A 20,360-nucleotide genomic window follows, 5' to 3' on the forward strand; every position below is an offset into this window, starting at 1 on the left:
AAAAATGTTTCCTGTCCTTCCAGTTCTGCAAGGATCAAGCTTTTAGCTACTGCAGTCACCCACTGAGGGGAATTCAGGATGGAGAAAAACAGGAGTATTCTTGCTTTGGATATACTAGCCCTTAGGTAGTTAAAATCATGTAACGCAAAATTTCCAATGACCCCAGATTCTTGCATCTTCCCATACATAGCATAAAGTTAAAATCATTAATTTGAAATATTTATTCCTTGTGATTAACCCAGTACATGTTTTTCCCAGCAAAAAAAATTAAAGTTTATATATACATCTTAGTTCCTCTTTTTTTTTTTTTTTTTGCTATTTCTTGGGCCACTCCCACGGCACATGGAGGTTCCCAGGCTAGGGGTCTAATCGGAGCTGTAGCTGCCGGCCCACGCCAAAGCCACAGCAACACAGGATCTGAGCCGTGTCTGCAACCACAGCCGTGTCTGCACCACAGCTCACGGCAACGCCAGATCGTTAACCCACTGAGCAAGGGCAGGGACCGAACCCGCAACCTCATGGTTCCTAGTCGGATTCGTTAACCACTGCGCCACGACAGGAACTCCTTAGTTCCTCTTTTACTTCTTCAGAGCCTTTCCTCAGAACTATCTCAGAGGCTGTTTCCGGGACTGTAGCCCTCAGAATAAAACTTAACTCACAAATTTTTTGTTGTGCATTTTTATTTGTCAAAACCCACGTTCTGATTCTGTAGGTCTAGGGAGAGGGTCTAGGAATCTATATTTTTAAAACTTGTATGTTTACTATTATGAAGGTATTATTCGTTTTTTATGGTATAATGGTTATGATTTTAAAAAGAACATTTAGGAGTTCCTGTTGCAGCTCAGCAGTTAACAAACCCAAGTAGTATCTATGAGGACTAGGGTTCGATTCCTCCCCTCGCTCAGTGTGTTGAAGAATCTGGTGTTGCCATGAGCTGTGGTGTAGATCGCAGACACGACTCAGATCCTGTGTGGCTGTGGCTGTGGTATAAGCTAGCAGCCGTAGCTCTGATTGGACCCCTAGCCTGGGAAACTCCATATGCTATGGGGGCAGCCCTAAAAAGAAAAAACAAACAAACAAAAGCCATTTAAAGTATTGAAAGATTAAAAAAAAAAAAAAAACTCAAAAAAGAGTTCCTGTTGTGGTCCAGCAGAAACGAATCCAACTAGTATTCATGAGGACGTGGGTTTGATCCCTGGCCCTGCTCAGTGGGGTGAGGATCCTACATTGCTGTTAGCTGTGGTATAGTCATAGACATGGCTCAGATTCTACATTGCTGCTTTGGTATAGGCGAGCAGGTGCAGCTCCAATTTGACCCCTAGTCTGGGAACTTCCATATACGTGTGGCCCTAAAAAAATAAAGTATTAAAGGATAAAAGGACATGACAGCTGGGATTTGGGATTTTCCTTATAATAACCCCAGTTGAGGGAGGGGGTAATGATGGAGAAGAAATGAGTGTGTCAGTAATTGCTGAAACTGAGTGATGAGTGTGGAGAGTGTGTAGTATTGTTATACTATTCCCACTACTTTTCTGTATTTTGAAATTTTCCAGAATTAAAGATTAGGGAAAAGTAAACCTCTGGTAATAATAATGCAGCAGCCTGTGGAACTGTCAATATTCATGGAATAACTTCTTGGAAGCCTGTTTGCTTACAGCATAGTCTTAAAGGAAATTTCTTTAACTGTTTTGGTTTGCAAGACCCCTTTGTGTGGCAAAGTAGATCCCCTTGTTTGCAGTGAACAGATATCTCCCTGGAATTCAAATTTCTGACTGCAGAGCCTTGACTGCCCACCCTCCTCCCTCTGATTACTGACAAAATAGTAGATGGGTACACTGGGCTCCTATGTGATCAGTAACCTGGAGAAGAAATCTGGAGATAGAATGTGGACAGATTGTAATACTGATTCTTGTGATTTCAAGGTGATGAAAGTTTCTCTCTGGGAGTTCCTGTCGTGGCTTGGCATAAACAAATCTGACTAGCATCCATGAGGACACAGGTTCCATCCCGGGCCTTGCTCAGTGGGTTAAGGATCTGGCGTTGCTGTGAGCTGTGGTGTAGGTCGAAGATATGGCTCAGATCTGGTGTTGCTCCGGCTGTGGTATAGGCTAGCAGCTATAGCTCTGATTAGACCCCTAGCCTGGGAACCTCCATATGCCAAGGGTGCAGCCCTAAAAAAAAAGACAAAGAAAAAAAAAGAGAGAGAGAGAAAATTTCTCCCTTTCTGGCCTCAAATTCCTTCAGTCTCCTTTAGGAAGATACTTTAGGACTATAAAGAAAAACAAGTGCATGCTTGTCAAAAAAGACAGGACAGTGGCTATGTCCAAGCAGGAGGAGGGAAGCACACAAAGGGCTTCTAGAGGCTGATAACGTTTTCTTTCTTTCTTTCTTTCTTTCTTTCTTTCTTTCTTTCTTTCTTTCTTTCTTTCTTTCTTTCTTTCTTTCTGTTATGGCCTCACCAGAAGCATATAGAAGTTCCCAAGCCAGGGATTGAATCCAAGCCTAAGTTTCAACCTATGCCTCAGCTGTAGCCAACACTGTGCATCCTTTAACCCACTGTGCAGGGCTGGGGATCGAACCTGTGCATCTGTAAAGACCCAAACTGCTGCAGTTGGATTCTTAACGCACTGAGCCACACAATGGGAATTCCGAAATATAGTTGATTTGAGATGTTTCAGGTGTACAGCAAAGTAATTTTGTAAAATATATAATGTTCTTTTTCTTGACCTGCTCATAGAAGCACAGGATTTCACTATACAATCATTTATTTAACTCTAAAATTGGAGTTCCCGTCGTGGCCCAGTGGTTAACGAATCTGCCTAGGAACCATGAGGTTGTGGGTTCGATCCCTGGCCTCGCTCAGTGGGTTAAGGATCTGGCGTTGCCGTGAGCTGTGATGTAGATGGCAGATGTGGCTTGGATCCGGAGTTGCTATGGTTCTGGCATAAAAAACTCTAAAATTAGTTCTGTGCACTTGTGTTTATGTAATATGTCACACATTTTTTTTTCAATTTTAATGCCTCAGAACTTGAGAAAGGACTGGAAATGAAAGCAAGCAAAAATCTGATTCCATAAAATTCAAAGTTAGACAAAAAAAAGAAGAAGAAAAAGAAGGAGTTCCCATCGTGGTGCGGCAGAAACGAATCCGACCACGAACCATGAGGTTGCAGGTTCAATCCCTGGCCTCGCTCAGTGGGTTAAGAATCCAGCATTGCCGTGAGCTGTGGTGTAGGTCAAAGACACGGCTCAGATCTGCTGTTGCTGTGGCTGTGGTGTAGGCCAGCAGCTACAGCTCCAATTAGACCCCTAGCCTGGGAACCTCCATATGCCTTGGGTGGGGCCCTAAAAAAAGACAAAAAACAAACAAAAAATTTGAAGTTAGAGACTAAGTTAGTCTTGGAAAAACTCCCAGAAGTGAAAATGGGTAGAGGTATGAGGGTTTAAAGCACTTCCATAAAATGAATTCCATAGAATGCTAGTTCTGGAGGATGTCAACTGAATGAATAAGTTGGGAAGTGCTGGGTTAAATATTCAATCCACCCAAAAATATTAAGAGCTTTAAGGATCAGGCAGTATTCCAAACGCCGTGAACTTGATGGAGCGGTGATTTGTCTCAAGCTAAACGGCTTTCTTTCTGGCAGAACTGCTCAGAGCCCTTAAGTTGCTACTGAGTTCTGAATCGCCAAAATGTGGGACAGGATTTCTCTGATGGCCTAGTGGTTAAGGATCTGGTGTTGTCATTGCTGTGGCTCAGGTTGAATCCCTGGTCCAAGATCTTCCACATGCCACAAGCACCACCAAAAAAAAAAAAAAAAGAGTGGGACAGACTCTGCGTGTTTCTCAAATTTCTAAATCCAAGGTGTCCCAGACCCAATTAACATGGCACCTCAGGTTCACTCAGCTGCACTGCTATCCCAGCCCCTCATCCGCTTGTTCATGGAGAGGCTGAATGCTACTTCAGCTGTGGTCATCACCTCATCCCCTAGCATTCGTGGCTGTCCTGGCCTTTCCTGGAGTGAATCTGTGCTCTAGCAGAGCCTCTGTAGGGAGCTCCAGTGTGCCGGGTGTAACCCCTAACAGGCTGTTTCTGGGGCTTTTTTTCCCCCATTTTTTTTATGCAAGTGCCTGAACTTAAGCTTTGATGATCCGTTTCAAAAGAGGCATCCACTTTATCTCTAATAAACACCTTGCCAGCCACACCGCCAGATAAAGAACCAGGCCGCCTCTCCCCACTGAGGATCCTTTGTTTTAGAGATCTTAGCTGATTTTGCTAACTGACCATTTGGGCCACTCGGCTTTTTCTCTCTTCCCCACTTTAAATTCTTGCTCTTATGTTTTAAATTCAGTGAAACTTTGAAACCCTATGCCTCCACCCTGGACCCCAATAAAAGCAGAACCCCAGGCCTGTGCTTTCTCCCTCCCTCTCTCCACCCTTGAACTCATTACATGGCCCCAGGGATGCTATGTAATTTCTAGATCTTATAAGTAATAAACCCTTCCTTTTTCAAAGTTTTCTTAATGGTTAGTGCTGAAGGGCTTCTTGAAATCAAAATAAGAACTGCAAGGGCCGGTCCAACCACAATGTGGGTTATTGATAAGCCAAGACCTGCGCACAACACACACCCAACCCCACTGGACCCCCGGAGGCGCTGCTGCGCCCACCACCTGCAGAGTCAGCTGACAGGTGCCTTCCAGCTTCCCCTGCAGCTGCCCCAAGCAAAGGCCAATTAATGCAATGGAAGAGCAAAGACCTTAATCCTGAGAGATGGGAGGTGAAGGGTGCTGGCTGACGTCTCTCCCTTCTTCCCCCTGATGAGCTGTTGAGGCACCCTGTTCTTTATGACCTGCTAGAAGCATCTGCTGTGGCTGAGCAAACAGCGGGGGCTCTTAGAGAAGCTGTGGCCAGCTCTGTAACATGATACATTTTATTTGCTTCCCTCCTTTCCTGCCTTAATTCCCCTTCCCTTCACTCTGGCTGTCCTGAAAATGTAGCTAAACTAAAGCCTTTACGCTTTGCCTCAGCTCTGGTTTCTGGAGAATCAGAGAAGAAGGCCTTGGCCTTTCTGGAGGGTCTGTTTTCCATGGAGCTTTCATTGGGAAAGGCTGGTTTAAAGGACAACTTCTTCGGCGGGATAGAAACCTAGGCTTGCCATTCCTATTTCCTGGCGCACGCTTCCTATCGCGCCTTCTGTCCTACCACCCAGAATGCCCCTTTCCAAAAAAGGGTGACTGAAACCCCAGCTCTGTGGATAATAAGTAGAAGAAAGCGCTGTGCATTTATTAAAACAACATATAACACAAACTCGGTTACCGTCCCTTATGTCAGGAATTGACATTGAAATACAGTACGTTATCCCTTCCTAGGCCTGTGAGGGCCACCCAGCCCTCCTGCCAAGGGAAGGAAGTGGGCAGCTGTATCAGCCTGGCTTCCTTCCCTTCTTTATAATAATCGCCAGTCACACAATGACCAGGCGTTATCATACAAAATTTCCATTACAAAAAGCACCAAATCGGCATACATATACAAGTATATACAAAAATCACATTTTAAAAACGTACAAAATATTCCATTCTGCACCAACGTAGAAAAGTATCTAGTATGGTTGTTTCAAGCATGTTTCCAAATCTGGTTCACAACGCTGGACACAGCGGTGGGGTCCTACTCCTAGTTCCTGCTCTCTGAGCAGAGAGAAGACACACCTCCCCGTTGCCCCTCCAGGGGCCCGACCCCTCCCACCCTGGGCCTGTCACCAAGGCAGCTGGGCCCATCCCCACCCTCCCCAGTCTCTCTGCATCTAGAGGGTCTCTCCATCATCCAGCTCCTTTTACTGGTGTGCTGAAAGAAAAAGAATGAGAAACCCAAGGTGAGATGACGACTCAGGAGGATCCAGACCTTACCAAGCTGCCATGACAAAATTGTCAAACTCCAATTCCTGCCTGGCTTCTTTTTAAAACCAAAATAGAATGTAGCAGGGAGTTCAACCCATGAGGTCGAGGGTCCACCCCTGGCCTTGCTCAGTGGGTTAAGGATCCGGTGTCACCGTGAGCTGTGGAGTAAGCCGCAGACGCGGCTTGGATCCTGAGTGGCTGAGGCTGTGGCATAGGCCAGCAGCTACAGCTCCAATTTGACCCCTAGCCTGGGAACCTCCATATGCCACAGGTGCAGCCAGAAAAAGGAAAAAAAAAATCAAAAAACAAAAAACTAGAAGTCTACTTTGTATTTTCTAACTAGATTGGAATTTAGTTCCAATAATAATACGAATTGAAAACATAATAACATTAGCAAAACTGTCCTTTCTATGCACCAATGCATTAAATGACCATTTACTCCTAAATACCACCTATTCTTTTGAGGTTGGTACTATGATGTCCCATGCACAGATAAGTAGTTAAGACTCAGAAAAGTTGTGAATTGCCCAAGATCACACCACTGGTCCATGGTAAATCTGTGATTCAGAACCAGGCCCTTAACTATACTCTGCTAGGCTGGCAAACTCAGATGCTCACAGGAACCAGCAGGTGACATGAATGGGTCAAGCAAGTAAGCTGAGAGTGGTGGAACTGGGCAAACTGGCAAGTGCATGTCCCACCCAAAGAGGGCAGCCATTGCCCGGTGCCAGCTCTCTGAGATTAGAGAGAAGGGCGAGCCCAGCAATTGTTAGCGCCTTCCAAATTTTCACAAGGTGAAAATCCAGATTTGTAGTTGAAATCTAAACAAAACAAAGCAAAACAAAACTTTTGTTTAAAAAATCTACTAATTTAGGAGTTCCATGTTAACCTAGCAGTTAAGGGATCTGGCGTTGTCACTGCTATGGCTCAAGTCACTGCGGTGATGCAGGTTTGATCCCTGGCCTGGGAAATTCTGAATCTCAAAGGTGCAGACAAAACAAACAAACAAAATCACTAGTAATTTTAAAAAGATTGACAACTGGAGTTCTCAATGTGGCAGGTAGGAAATGAATCGGAGTAGGAACCATGAGGTTGAGGTTTCAATCCCCGGCCCCCTCAGTGGGTTAAGGATCTGGCGTTGCCTTGAGCTGTGGTATAGGTTGCAGGTGAGGCTCAGATCTAGCATTGCTGTGGCTGTGGTGTAGGCCAGCAGCTGTAGCTCTGGTTCGACCCCTAGCCTGGGAACCTCCATATGCTGTGGGTGCAGCCCTAAAAAGCAAAAAAAAAAAAAAAAAAAGCAAAAAAAAAAGAAAAGAAAGAAAGATTGACAACTAATTAAAAAATTCTGATGACCATCGGGCCAAGTCTGCCTTATGAGTGCTGTATTGCTTTCTGTTTAGTAAGGTCATTTAGCTGTAAAACGGGAATTATTTACTAGGAATAGGAAACAGTTTGATTGTTTTTTTTTTTCCCTCCATAAGTAAAAGGGAACATGATTTTAATAGGAACAGGAAATAGCACCCCAGTGTCAAGCACCACACTGTTGTCACCGAATGAATGAATGAATAAATGGAGAAAGACGGAATTTCTCACCTTCTTCCTTCCCCTCTGTGGCCTCTTCCTCTTCCTGATCTTCTTCTTCTTCTTCAATTAACTCTTCCTCTTCCTCATCTGTGTGTGACAAAGAACAACAGCATTGGTTGGGGCTGGTGTCTCAGAGGAGAGGCTCAAGGGGGATCCAGGCTGGAGAGAGCACTCATCACATCCCCAGCTGGGGTGACATCAGTGGCCCGGGAGGTGATGTGCTTACCAAACCCAAGCTGCACAGAAGCCAGCTTCCTCCTTCCCCATCTCCTCCTCCCTTTCCACACCCCTCCAAGGGAGAGCGGCTCAAGGGCTCCTTTGTTCTAACAGCAGTAGTATCTCTCACTTGATCTGCCTGAGACCTGGGGAGACTCTGGGGAAGCCTTGCACCTCTGTACATTTCTTAGCCACCTCCATGTTGCCTGGGAGAAATGGGACAAAAATGCCTGTGGTTCTCAGGGATCAGAGTCCTTATCCTGAAGGAATCTCCTCAACCTTTGAAATCTGCTTGTCCAGCTCTCCTTGTCCAGTTTTCCGCATTCCTTAGCCTACAGACGCTTGGATACGGGATGCAGAGTGCTTCTGAGGCCACGTACTCCTTGGTCATCTGAAGCTGAGCCCCAGACAGTGACTGCGCCACACCCCACGTCCCCACTCTCCCATCCTGGGAGATCACCTTCAAGCCCTCCACACGCAGACCACGCCCCCTCCTCACGCCCTCTCTCAAATCACTCTCTTAATCCTTTGGGGGCCCTGAAAGGGTCACCAAGAGTCAGAGCCTCTATCAAGAGTTTCTGGGGAGAGGCTTGAAAGAATTAATTCCTCCATACTGATGGCCCAAATTCCAGAAAATGTAGCTGGGATCTGTGCAAAACCCAGGGAATTCTTTTGGTGGCAGTTTAATCATTATCACAGTTTTTTTAAGCTTTATTAAAGCGTAGTTGATTTCTTTATCACAATATACTACTGATAGAAGCATTTGCTGAGGACTTACTGTGGTCCAAGTGGCTATTTATGCTAAGGACTGTACAGGCATTGCCTCAGACAACCCCTGCAAGGGTCTTGTGAGCCAGACAGCCCTTGGTGGAATTACTGGCTGTGTGACCTCCCCTCCCTTGGCGTCATTGCCTCAACTGCAAAATGGAGATGACAACAGAAACTACCTCTTTTTTTTTTTTTTTTATCTTTTTTCCATTTCTTTGGGCTGCTCCCTCGGCATATGGAGGTTCCCAGGCTAGGGGTCTAATCGGAGACGTAGCCACCGGCCTATGCCAGAGCCACAGCAACGCAGGATCCGAGCCGTGTCTGCGACCTACACCACAGCTCATGGCAACGCCGGATCATTAACCCACTGAGCAAGGGCAGGGATCGAACCCGCAACCTCATGGTTCCTAGTCAGATTCGTTAACCACTGCGCCACAACGGGAACTCCAGAAACTACCTCTTAAAGTTGTTGTATTAAACAACAGGAAAAAAAAAAAATAGAAGTTCCTGTTGTGGCTCAGCTGTAACGAACCCAACTAGTATCCATCGGATGGAGTTCGATCCCTGGCCCTGGGAACTTCCATATGCCATGGTTTTGACCCTAAAAAGCAAAAAAAAAAAAAAAAAAAAAGAGAGAGAGAGAGAGAGAGAAAGAAAGGCATTCCCATTGTGGCATAGTGGAAACAAACCCAACTAGTAACCCTGAGGTTGCCGGTTTGATCCCTGGCCTTGCTGAGTGGGTTAGGGATCTGGTGTTGCCATGAGCTGTGGTGTATGTTGCAGACGCGGCTTAGATCCCAAGTTGCTGTGGCTGTGGCCTAGGCCGGTGGCTACAGCCCCTATTTGACCCCTATCCTGGGAACCTCCACATGCCGCAGGTGTGGCCCCAAAAAGCAAAAACAAAAACAAAAATACAGAATTTACTTCAAGGGCGCAGTATCTGGGACACAGAAGGTGCTTGATAAACGGTAGCTGTGGGTACTCTCCCATTACCTACATGGACACTGAGGCTCGGGGAGATTACTGAAGGCCGTGCAGATATTCACGATGCCAGACTACTCACATCACATGATCCACTCCTGAGTATCTTAGCTTAGGGAGGGCAACAGCGGAGCAGATGATCTATAGCAATGGATATATCCAAGTCCAAGTCCATTGGCATCTCAGCTCTGGGATGCATTTTGACCTTACTCAAGAATAGGGTCTATTTGGGCTTCGGAGAATAGATGTAATACAGCAGATTCCGAAAGCTTGCAGGAGAGCCCATGCAGGAGGTGCCAAGAAGATTTTCTGTTTCTCCTGCCAGCCCATTCAGAGTTCTTCCCTGTTCCTAGCCCCCCTTTTTTTTCCTACCTCTCTTTCTTTCTCTCAACAGATCTTTGGAGCATCACCTCTGAGACAATGCAACATTCAGCGGAATTGGATCTGCCCTCTCTCTCTTTGTTATTAACTAGCTACCATTCAACTGTGTCACCTTGAGCAAATTATCCACATCTTTGTTCTCCACCTGGTTCCCTCGTTTTCTCTGGTTATTTTTCCTTTATTATTGTTATGGCTATGTTGTTACAGTGATTATAGGTACTTTATGGAAGAGTAATCACAAACAGAAATGAGGATAGAATATAGATACATTTAGGTGCCTGAGTGTCCTCTATTATAGCAGTAACAAAGCTGAAGGTAGGACTAGCTTTAGGCAATAACTAGTATATGTCTAGAACCTTGCAAATGCCTCTGCATCAATATCTCATTTGTTGCAACAGCATCATTCCGATGGTCATTATCAGTAGACCCATTTTTAACCCAGATTTAAAGTTAGGAAATGAAGCTCAAAGAGGTGGAGGGAGTCACCAAAAGGCCACGCAGATATGAAGCGGTGGAGCTGGATTTGACCTTAGGTTGGCCTGACTCCAGTTGCCACGCTCTTTCTTTTTTTCTTTCAATGTATGGCCACACTCACACACACACACGTCAGATCTTTTTTTTTTTTTCCCAGTTTTTAGGGCCGAACCCACAGCATATGGAAGTTCCCAGCCTAGAGGTTGAATCAGAGCTATACCACAGCCACAGCAACTTGGAATCCGAGCCACATCTGTGACCTGCACCACAGCTCACAGCAACATCGGATCCCCGACCCACTGCATAAGGCCAGGGATCGACCCTGCATCCTCATAGACACTAGTCAGATTCATTTACCCTGCACCACAATGGGAACTCCCACTCCAGCTCCTTTAATCCACTGCACCAGGCCGGGGCTCGAACCCACACCTCTGCAGAGACCCGAGAAGCAGCAGTCAGATTCTTAATCCACTGTGCCACAGCAAGAACTCCATCACACTCTTTCTATTGCCTCAAATTGCTCCCTGTAGCAGATCTATACATAATTTATCGAACAACAACTATGTACCAGGCACACTGGTGGGCTCTGGGCTCATTCAGAAGTTGGCTATATGAGTTTCACTGTTATCTGGATGCCCTTATATCTGCTTCCACGAGGGCTCAGCAGGAGGAAAGCCAATTTCCAAGGGGAAATAGACAAGGGGCACCACCCCCTCCTTACCTGTCCCAAAGTCGATGGCCCTCAGGGTGTCTGCTATGTGCTCTAAGTTCAAAGTGAAGTAGTCCATGTTTTCAAAGCCCTGCTCTGTCTTCCCCAGCTGGCAACCCTTGGAAGCTTCTACAATGCTGTGAGGGAGAGAGAGGAAAGGGGGTGGTGGGGGGGACAGTGAGATCTCGGGCCTCAGTGAGGAAAGGAGGTGTTTTAGCTCCTCTTTAAACCAGTGCACATGCTTGTGTCCACACCCAGGCCTTGCACCCTGAGGCTCCCCACCAGAGGGTAGAGTATTTCCTCCTCAGTCACAAGCAGAAGAGATGGTTCAAGAAAGCAGGGATGCAAAGGCCAGGAAAGCCCTCCCAGCAGATCTAAAGCAAAGGAGGAGGCCCCCTGAACAAAAAGTCAGAGGCCCGGGGGGATCAGGGGTGCAGGGGGGGTGGTGGAGGGGGAAAGTTAGAGATTTGGATCATAGCCCTGAAGAGACACTGACCTTCTGATGAGCTGCTTGGCACTCTGTGGAGAGAGAGAAAGAGCATGTGGTCAGGACTGAAGAAAGGGTGGCCCCAGGAGATCAGCGAAACCAGGGACTGCAGATGGGCGCTTGTTGCTGCTCTCTAGCCCACTTGGGACCTGCTTGCCAGCTTCAGCCAAACCAAACTTGGGTCTTTTCCCTCTGTCCAGTCTGCACAGGTCTTGGTCATCATCCTAGGACCCTCCCATGGTCCTGGCAGACAGCTTGGATTCTAGGACTATCCGCCTAAAGTCTTAAACCCTGAAATCTCCAAGATGAGAATCACATTCTAATCACCGTTTTATACCCATCATGTAGCACAAAGCCTGCTCCATAGTATGGGCTTAGGAAATTTTTGTTGAACTGAATTCCTCCCTCATAAAATCTTATAGCTGATCCTTTTCTGTCTCCCCCAACCAGCTTTTCTAGGGCAGGGCTCTTTCTCCTTCATACGTGTCTCCACCTCAGTGGCTGGCCTACAGTAGGTGCTCAATTAACAGTCTCTCCATGGACACTGTATTTGTAGTTTACAAAGCCGTTTCACAAACATCCTCTTATCTGATCCTCTTAAAATCAGTTAAGAGGAAGGAAGTCAGGAATAGTTATAGGCTCATTTTACAGATGAGGAAACTGAGGCTGGGAGAGCTTTAAGTGCCTTGCCCCAGGGCACACTCACTGGTGAGCAGTGATGAGCAGTGATGGAGCATGACTTGACCCTCAGACAGAGCTGTTGAAATGCCCACACCCTCCCAGTCCTGCTCACCAAGAGGAAGATGGCCCCACCGGGCTCGTCCAGGGACTGGATGGCTGTCTCCACCAGCTTGGTGGACTTGTCCAATTGCTCCCGGTACTGCTGGATGAGGGCCTCGAGGAAGCTGAGCTTCTCCTCCTGCTCCCGCGTGATCCGCTGCAGCAGCTCACTCTTCTTCTCGTCCAGGATGGCGTATAGCACATCAAATTTCTGGCTCAGCTCTTCCTTCACCTGGTGACTGTTATCCTGGGGACAGAAATCTTGGAGTCACATCCTGCAAGTCCTCCTTCCTGCCCCCAAGCACTTCCTTCCTGGGATAGGGGCACTGGGAATAAAGAGTCTAAAGCTGGGAGAAATTTACTACACCTCCACTTTACACAATGAAGAATACACAATGAAGCCTTAGCAAAAAGAAAGCACGTGTTAAGGTTTCTGAGCCACTTAATACACCAGTAATGCCCTAGTAATGTTTGGAGGCGGGTGTCATGGAGAAAGCTACCCTTTTCCTCAAAAGTAGAGACGCTAGGGTCAGCTGGGATAATGTATGTGGCTTCCTGTGTGCCCCTGATATGAATGAAGTAGGATAGTTACATAGGTAGTTGTAGACATTCCAATAGGGGACCATAGATAGAGAGGGAAACCTAGGGAACTTTGGGGATTGCTGTAAATTAATACTCTCTCCCATCAGAATGAAGCAGGCTTGCTTAACTGTAAAACCACAAAGCACAAGCTATGCCTCAGGTCATTAAAATGAGGTATGCATTCAAGCTCAGCAAGACAATGACCCTTTGGACCAAGGGCAGGAGTTTAAAGCCTGTCCTTCTGCTGATTTGATTTTTTTTTTTTTTTGACTTTTTGCCTTTTCTGGGGCCACTCCTTCGGCACATGGAGGTTCCCAGGCTAGGGGTCGAATCGGAGCTGTAGCCACCGGCCTACGCCAGAGCCACAGCAACGTGGGATCCGAGCCACGTCTGCAACCTACACCACAGCTCACGGCAACGCCGGATCCTTAACCCGCTGAGAAAGGCCAGGGATAGAGCCAGCAACCTCATGGTTCCCAGTCGGATTCGTTAACCACTGAGCCACGATGGGAACTCCCTGCTGATTTGAATAAGCACCTTGACAGTCCCAGTTTGACCTGATAGGGTCAAGTACTCTCTTATCCACACCAAGGAGGAGCTACTACTGGAAGAAAGAGGAAGAGGCAGTCTTTTCCCATCCTCCACTCCCCTTGAAAATGTAGCCTCCTTGCCTGCCTGCTTGCATCCCTCACAAGCGTCTTATCTTAATAAATATATTTCTTGCCTATCACTTTGTCTCTCCCTGAATTCCTTCTATGCCGAGGCACAAAGAACCTGAACCTCAATAAGTCCAGACACCAGGTGAGTGATTCTAATTTAAAAACCATGGGTTCAAGACCCAATCTGGGTTTAGGCTGGGTTGGGGTCCCGGCACGTGGGTTCAAGTCCCAATCTGGGTTCTGGCTAGGTTCAAGTCATAAGTGCTATCAGTTTCACCCACAGGTCACACTCTTCCCCCCATCTCAGGACCAAGACCAGATTCTGGAAGCTCTGCATCATGTGGTCCTCCAAGAGCTGGAGAAGCAGCTCCTCCCTTGGTGGCCTCCCCATCGAGGATCCCTTCTCTCCAACACTCATGCCACATCTTAGTTTCCTTACCTGTAAAATGGGTATAATAATAGCATCTTATCCAACTAAGGGCTCTGGTATCCTCTGTCAGACTGGGAGCCCCTCATGGGTAATAACAACATCCACATCCTTCTTTAAACCTGTCATTCACACAACTCTGTCCACCAGGAATATAATGGTGGTCCCTTTCTCCCATTCCAAGTCCCCACTTCAAAGGGAGATGGAAAATCACGGATGCTTTTGCAAGGATAGAAAAGTTGCCTTCTGCCTCTATGGCCTTGCTACTCAGGGTGTGGTCCAGGGACTAGCAATTTGGGCAAACCCCTGAAGCTTGCTAGAAATACAGAATCCCATGCCTCATGCTAGACCTACTGAATCAGAACTTGAATTTTAACAAGATCCCAGGGTGATCTGCATGCACATTAAAGTTTGAGGAGCCTTAGCCTACAGAGCACTAGAAAACAATGCTCTAAAAACTACTAGAATATTGGGAATGAGTGGTGGGATGCCCCCGAGGTCAGCCCTGGTCCGTCTTGCTCACCACTCCCATCCTCTGCGCCTCTGTGACTCACAGCTGTGCTCAAGAAGCATTTGTTGAGTGAGTGGGTGAATGGATTGTTCAGTCCCTCCCCCATTGTCCCTGCTTGGAACCCCCCCCCCCCCAGTCTCCAGGCCCCACGGGTGAGCCACCCCAGAGTCCGGGCTGCACTGGAAGCCTTCAAACCTCTAGGAGGTGCTATTCTTCCCCTCACCTTGGTCACTCGACAGGAGTCCTCCAGCTGAGTGATGATAGTTTGCATGCGGTCGTTCCCTGCCACCAGCATGGAGATGCAGTTACTCAGCTCAGTCTAGATGGGAGGAAGGAGCGGGGGATCAGCAGAGGACAAAGATAGACTCAAGGCCTGCCCTCTGGGAGGGGCAGCAAAATGGCACCCTCATGCCCATCTCTTCCAGAAAGAGCCTGTTTCTGAGGCTTAGCTCATTTCCAGAGCAGAGACTCTCAGTGAGATGTGGCATCCCTCATTTTACAGATGAGGCCCAGAGAGGGGAAGTGAGCTGCCCAAAAACACACAGCAATGTGTTGGCAGAGGAGAGGCTTGTTTCTAGGAAGAAAAGGACCCAGAAAAGAAACAGGTTGGAGAGTTCTAGAAGAGATAGAGAGAAGAACGAGAGGTGGGGAGGACAGAGTGCAGAAAGGGGAGCTACAGCTTACTGCATGTACAGAGTGGCAGGGCTCCCACAGGCCCAGAGACCCAGGAGAGGGCTCTCAGCTGCCTCCTGCTGCAGGGGGATTTGGGGAGAGGTGACCAGCACGGGAGAGGTATCCAGGGCCCGAAGCTTCCTGGGTTGCAGAGGTCGTGGCCTGAAAGGGCCCTGTTGCCTGGCCCTGGGATCTGGTCTCTCCCTTGTGGCCACACCCAGGGGCTCTCAAGTAGCTCTAAGTATAACCCATGAGCTCAGCCATCTCCCCCAGGAAGGCAAGGGCTGTTGTCCCTGTGGCCTGGGAAGTCACTCCAGGGGGACTATTCCTGAAAGCCCAGCTCAGCAGATCTACAGGGATCAAATCAGAATCCTGAATCATCTGGTCGTGCCCAGCAGGCTCAGGCTGGGGGGTAGAAGTGGCTCAGACCAGTACCTTCTGTCCCTGGAAGACACTCTGCAGCGGGGCCACCTCACAAGCCTTGTGGGCCCCAAACACCTTGCACATGGAGCACGTGGGCACTTCGCACGTGAGGCAGTAGATGTTGATTTTCTCATCTTCGTGCTCCTTGCACATGGGGTGGCTGCCCTTCTGCAGGGGCCGACTGCAGAGGAGAAGAGTCATGAGTCATGAGGTGAGGGTCTCAAGTTCCCGTCTCCCCCGCCTGCGCCAGCCCCAGGAGGCCACCACAGACCTGTGACCCCAGTTCTCAGGGCTTGCCTGTCCCCATCCTTTTCTTTTCATCCTCTGAGGACCCAAGACCATGAGAGCCAATGACACCAAGGCTAGGATTCAAACTCCAGTGATGGAGTTGAACTTGGGCCCTGATAGCACAGGATGTGGGAAGGGCTGTAGGATCCCAAAGTCAATTTGAGACATTTTTAAGAAGAGGAAACTGGGTTCCAGAAAGGTGAATTGACTTGCCCAAGGTCACCCAGCAAGTCAGGGCAAGGGAGGCTAGAGTTCATTTGCTCTAATTATAGTCTCCATAGCTCTTGGTTACAGCAGGCCGGGCGCTGAGCGAAGTAATTTATACTCATGGCCTCACTGAATTCTATATTTAATCCACCAGACTGTAATCTCCATCAAAGCAGGGAAACTTGCCTCTCCCTGAATCTGCAGTGTACAGTGCCTGGCGCAAAGAAGGTGGTCATTAAATACAGGCAGAAAAATAAATGGGGAAGCATGCATGAGGGTGCCCTGAGGCTCCGAGAAGGAGGTGGTATGTGTGCCCCAAGTCACACAGCTAGAACATGGGCCATCAGGGCGTCCAACAGCCCAGCACAAGCCTTGACTTCTAGTCCAGAAATTTTTTCCAAGGTCCAGAATCACTTCTTTGCCTTTTTTCCCAAATACACACGTTTTTTGGTGTGTGTCTGCTGCATATGGAAGTTCCCAGGCCAGGGATCAAACTTGAGCCATAGCAGTAACCTGAGCCACAGCAGTGACAATGCCGAGTCCTTAACTGCTAGGTCAGGGAACTCCCCAAATACACGCTCTTAGAATGACTTTCTCCCTCTGTCTCTCTCTCTTTGCTTCAGGCTTCTGGCATGTTCTTCTGTGCTTCTCTCAGGGTCACTTCCTACCTGAGATTCAGTTTTTGGAGTCTAGGTCTTACCACTCCAGCTATACATTATACTCTCATTTAGAGCCAATAGCATGTCTACACCATCTCTGAGTTCCCAATCTCATAAAGGGTGAATCATCCCCATCTGTGTCAGTGCTTCACCTCCAAACAGCCTAGCATGACTGATCTCACCCTGATCACAGACCTCAGGTCTTAAATAAGCCCCTTTCCAGACTTGTCTTTTTGCATCTTTCAGCCCACCCCACCCCCCACCCCATGCCAGCAGGGCTCTGCCTTTGCCACCTGTCTCTACCCCCGGGAAGGGATCTCGAGGAGGGCAGTAGGTACAGAGGTGAGGCAAGATCCTGGGGGTCTGGTGCCTCTGTCCTCCACCATCCCAGATGCCCATCCTCCCAATCCCAGGTGCCAGCATCTGGGATCAAGTCCAGATTGATCTGCCACTTATTCACTGGGACCTTGGACAAGTGATTTTACCTCTCTGAGCCTTGCTTTTATCCCAGAGCTAGTGGGATCCTGGCAGGAGTTGTCTGTAATGATTGCATAGTGCCTGGCACAGAGCAGACCCTCTGCAACTATCATCGTCCTTCAACTGTGTAGAAAGACCTCGAAGGGTTCAAACACTAGGTTCTTCCTAGGTCAACACTGGGTGGGCTAATATTTTGGTACAATATTGGTTTTATTATGATTATTATTATCACGATCGACAATATAATTGAATTTTTGCAGTGTTGAACTCTAGCAACCTGACAGGCAGTAGAAGTGACGAATGTCCACTATGGAGTCAATCAGACAGGCTTCCCCTCAGCTTCGCCACTTGCTAGCTGAGTGGCCTCGGCCAAACGTCTGCCTGCAGAAAGGCACTTGGTGATGGTTTGGGACCACAAGGGGCATGAGGTTAGAGCCTGGAAGTCTTGTGTGGAGGTCCTGATTGTAAAGCTATCTCCCTGGTAGCTCTGTCTCTCCCCCTGGGTCTGAGGCCCAACACTGCACAACCTCCACCACTCACAAATTCTGCCTGAGAATGAGCTGCTGTTTCACAAGCAAGGAGACTTGGAACCGGATGGATGGGGCCGAGCAATTCTGCTTCTCGGCTGGGAAAGCTTGGGTAATTGACTTCACCTCTTTGAGCCTCAGTTTGCTCATCCGTAAAGTAGGGATGATGGTCCACAGGACTGCTGTGAAGCAGCAGCGAGAAGCAGCCCCAGTGTCTGGCGCTGTGGTTATCACCTTGGGGAAACTGGCTCTGTTCTGTGTGCTTTCTTTGATTATCGGGGCCACTGAGCTGGCCCCAGTGCCTCTGTCTCCCTCTCGCATCTCACCTTTCCCCTGGTTTCTGTCTCAGGAGGGTAGCTTAATGTCTGGGTCCCCTCCCATTCACCGAGTGACACCGAGAGCCAGGGTTGAGGGATAAGATGAGCCGCCGTTCCTGCCTGAGCAAGAGGGCTGGCTCCGGGCTGGATGAAGGGGGACAGAGCCTCGGGGAGCCGGGCTCAGAGGACAGGGCTGGGGAGGAAGGACGGCCTCACAGCCGCTGGAAAACCGACCTAGAGCACTCCTGCTTGTAGATGTCAATGATGTTCTCCACCAGCAGATTCCTCTGCAGGCCGTACACTCCGTGACGGTCCATGATCACCTCATGGCGGCAGGAGGGACAGCGGAAACGGCCTCCGGACATGGACACCGAGCCACTTCGGCTGGTCCAGTAGGGATTTGCAGCCTGCTGGTGACAAGGGCAGGGGTGAGGCCTGGGCTCCCTCCTCAGTCCCTTCCCCTTTCTGATCTCCCACCAGCCTTCTCCTGCTTACCGCCAAGAAATCTCATCAAGTCACAGGACTTAAAGCTCCCCGTCCTGGGAGGATATGTGAAAAAGAATGTATGTATATGTATATATGTAGTATGACTGGGTCACTTTGCTGTACAGCAGAAACTGGCACAACATTATAAATTAACTATACTTTAATTAAAAAAAAGTGAGGTGGTTCCGGTTGTGGTGCAGCTGTAATGAACCCGACTAGTATCGATTAGTATCCATGAGGACAGGGTTCAATCCCTGGCCTCACTCAGTGGATTAAGGAGCTTGCATTGCCATGAGCTGTGGTGTAGGTCGCAGATGAGGCTTAGATCCCGTGTTGCTGTGGCTGTAGTGTAGGCCAGCAGCTGCAGCTCCGATTCAGCCCCTAGCCTGGGAACTTCCATATGCCATGGGAGTGGCCCTAAAAAGCAAAGAAAAAAAAGAGGTAAATCTCCCCATCCTGAGATGAGAGAACAGTCACTTACACAGGGAGCATCTGAGGAGTGACTAAGCAATCAACAGGTTTGGAGGTCAACAGACTTAGGTTCAAGTCCCAGTAATTCTCTGAATGACTTTGAGTGAGCAACCTTCTCTCTCTAAGCCTCAGTTTGCCCATTCATTAAATGGGCCTATAATTAGAGCCAGCTCATAGGGCTGCTACTTTATTATTTATCTATTTCTTTATTTTAGCCATGGCCACTGCCTGTGGAAGTTCCTGGGCCAGAGATCAAACCCACACCATAGCAGTGACAACGCTGAATCCTTAACCACCTGGCCACCAGGGAACTCCCTAGGGCTGCAGCTTTAAAAACAAAGTAGTGAGAGGACATGTTGTAAAGTGCTTCTGGGGGAATTGGGAGCACTTTCTTAGGGAGAGGAAGCCTCTCCAGCCCCATAGCATAGGAAACAGCTTCAAAAAGGAAGATGCCTCTACTGCCCAGGGCCTCTCGGCCACCGGGCCACCCCTCTCCTAAAGCTCTGGGCCCCCTGCCACCTCCCAGCTGGCTCCAGCCCCTGGGGTCTGGTTTCTCTCTCCTCTCTGCTTGCCTCTCCCACTTATCGCTTGAGGCATTTGACTCCTGATTGGAGAGTCAACGGCTGCTCAGGGCAGGGGTGGGGTAGCTGCAGGCAGGGTCGGGAGGGGACATGTGCGTCATGGAGAAGGAATGGGGCAGCCAGAGCTGCCTCCCTAGCCCCCTCAGCCCCTTCCAGAAGCCTCCGCAGTAGCCATTCACTTCAGCAGAGAAACAACCCCAGGCTGGAAGGGGCCCGGGCTAAGCAAGAAGTGCTCTTTGCATTTCCATCACAGGTAAACTGAGTAGCCACTTGGGACCCCCGGACTAGGCCATGCCCAGCACTGACCTGGAAGATGTCGTTGGCACACTTTCGGCAGAGGTTGTGCTGACACGGTAAGATGACCACCGGCTTGGTAAACATCTCCAGGCAGATGGGGCAGATCAGCTGCTTCTCCAGGTTCTCCATGGGGTTCCCATCCGGGATCAGGCTTGACTTATAATCCATATTGTTGGGAGACGTGGGGACCCACCTGGCTGCCTCCTTCACCTGCTCTAAGCAAACCTGGGGTCTTGCCTTTGTCACAAAATACCCACCCGGAGCCTCTTTGCCCTCTTCTCCTGGCGCCTGAATTCTGTCTTGGTCTGAGGCCCCTCTGATATTTATAGCTGAACCCCGGTCACATGAGCCCCAGGAGGGGACCAGCTGAGCATTCCGGTGCCAAGTGGCTGGCGAGGCTTGAGTTTCCTCCAAGCCTGAAAGACTGGCCCTCTCAAATCACATGTGGGGATGAGCAATCGCTGTTCCCTGGGGATGGGGGTCGAAAACAAGAACAGCCTGTCCGTG

At 48.6% G+C, this 20,360-nt stretch overlaps 1 protein-coding gene across 2 annotated transcripts; it reads right to left on the reverse strand.

Annotated features, from left to right (window-relative positions):
- Positions 1-5,242: 5,242 nt before the first annotated feature.
- Positions 5,243-20,155, reverse strand: TRIM63 (tripartite motif containing 63). 2 transcript variants are annotated; one of them, XM_047792705.1, is made up of 9 exons: positions 19,863-20,155; positions 18,253-18,425; positions 15,556-15,724; positions 14,672-14,767; positions 12,283-12,516; positions 11,499-11,521; positions 11,015-11,139; positions 7,483-7,560; positions 5,243-5,836 (listed from the first exon to the last, which is right to left on the reverse strand). In XM_047792705.1, the coding sequence occupies exons 1-9, from the start codon at positions 20,019-20,021 to the stop codon at positions 5,826-5,828; spliced, it is 1,068 nt and encodes a 355-aa protein (XP_047648661.1). In that variant the 5' UTR covers positions 20,022-20,155; the 3' UTR covers positions 5,243-5,825. The 2 variants fall into 2 exon arrangements, with proteins under 2 accessions (XP_047648661.1, XP_047648659.1); XM_047792703.1 differs by having other exon boundaries at positions 18,253-18,428.
- Between the last annotated feature and the right edge of the window lie 205 nt (positions 20,156-20,360).

This window comes from Phacochoerus africanus, chromosome 8, assembly GCF_016906955.1.
Source record: "Phacochoerus africanus isolate WHEZ1 chromosome 8, ROS_Pafr_v1, whole genome shotgun sequence".
NCBI lineage: Eukaryota > Metazoa > Chordata > Mammalia > Artiodactyla > Suidae > Phacochoerus > Phacochoerus africanus.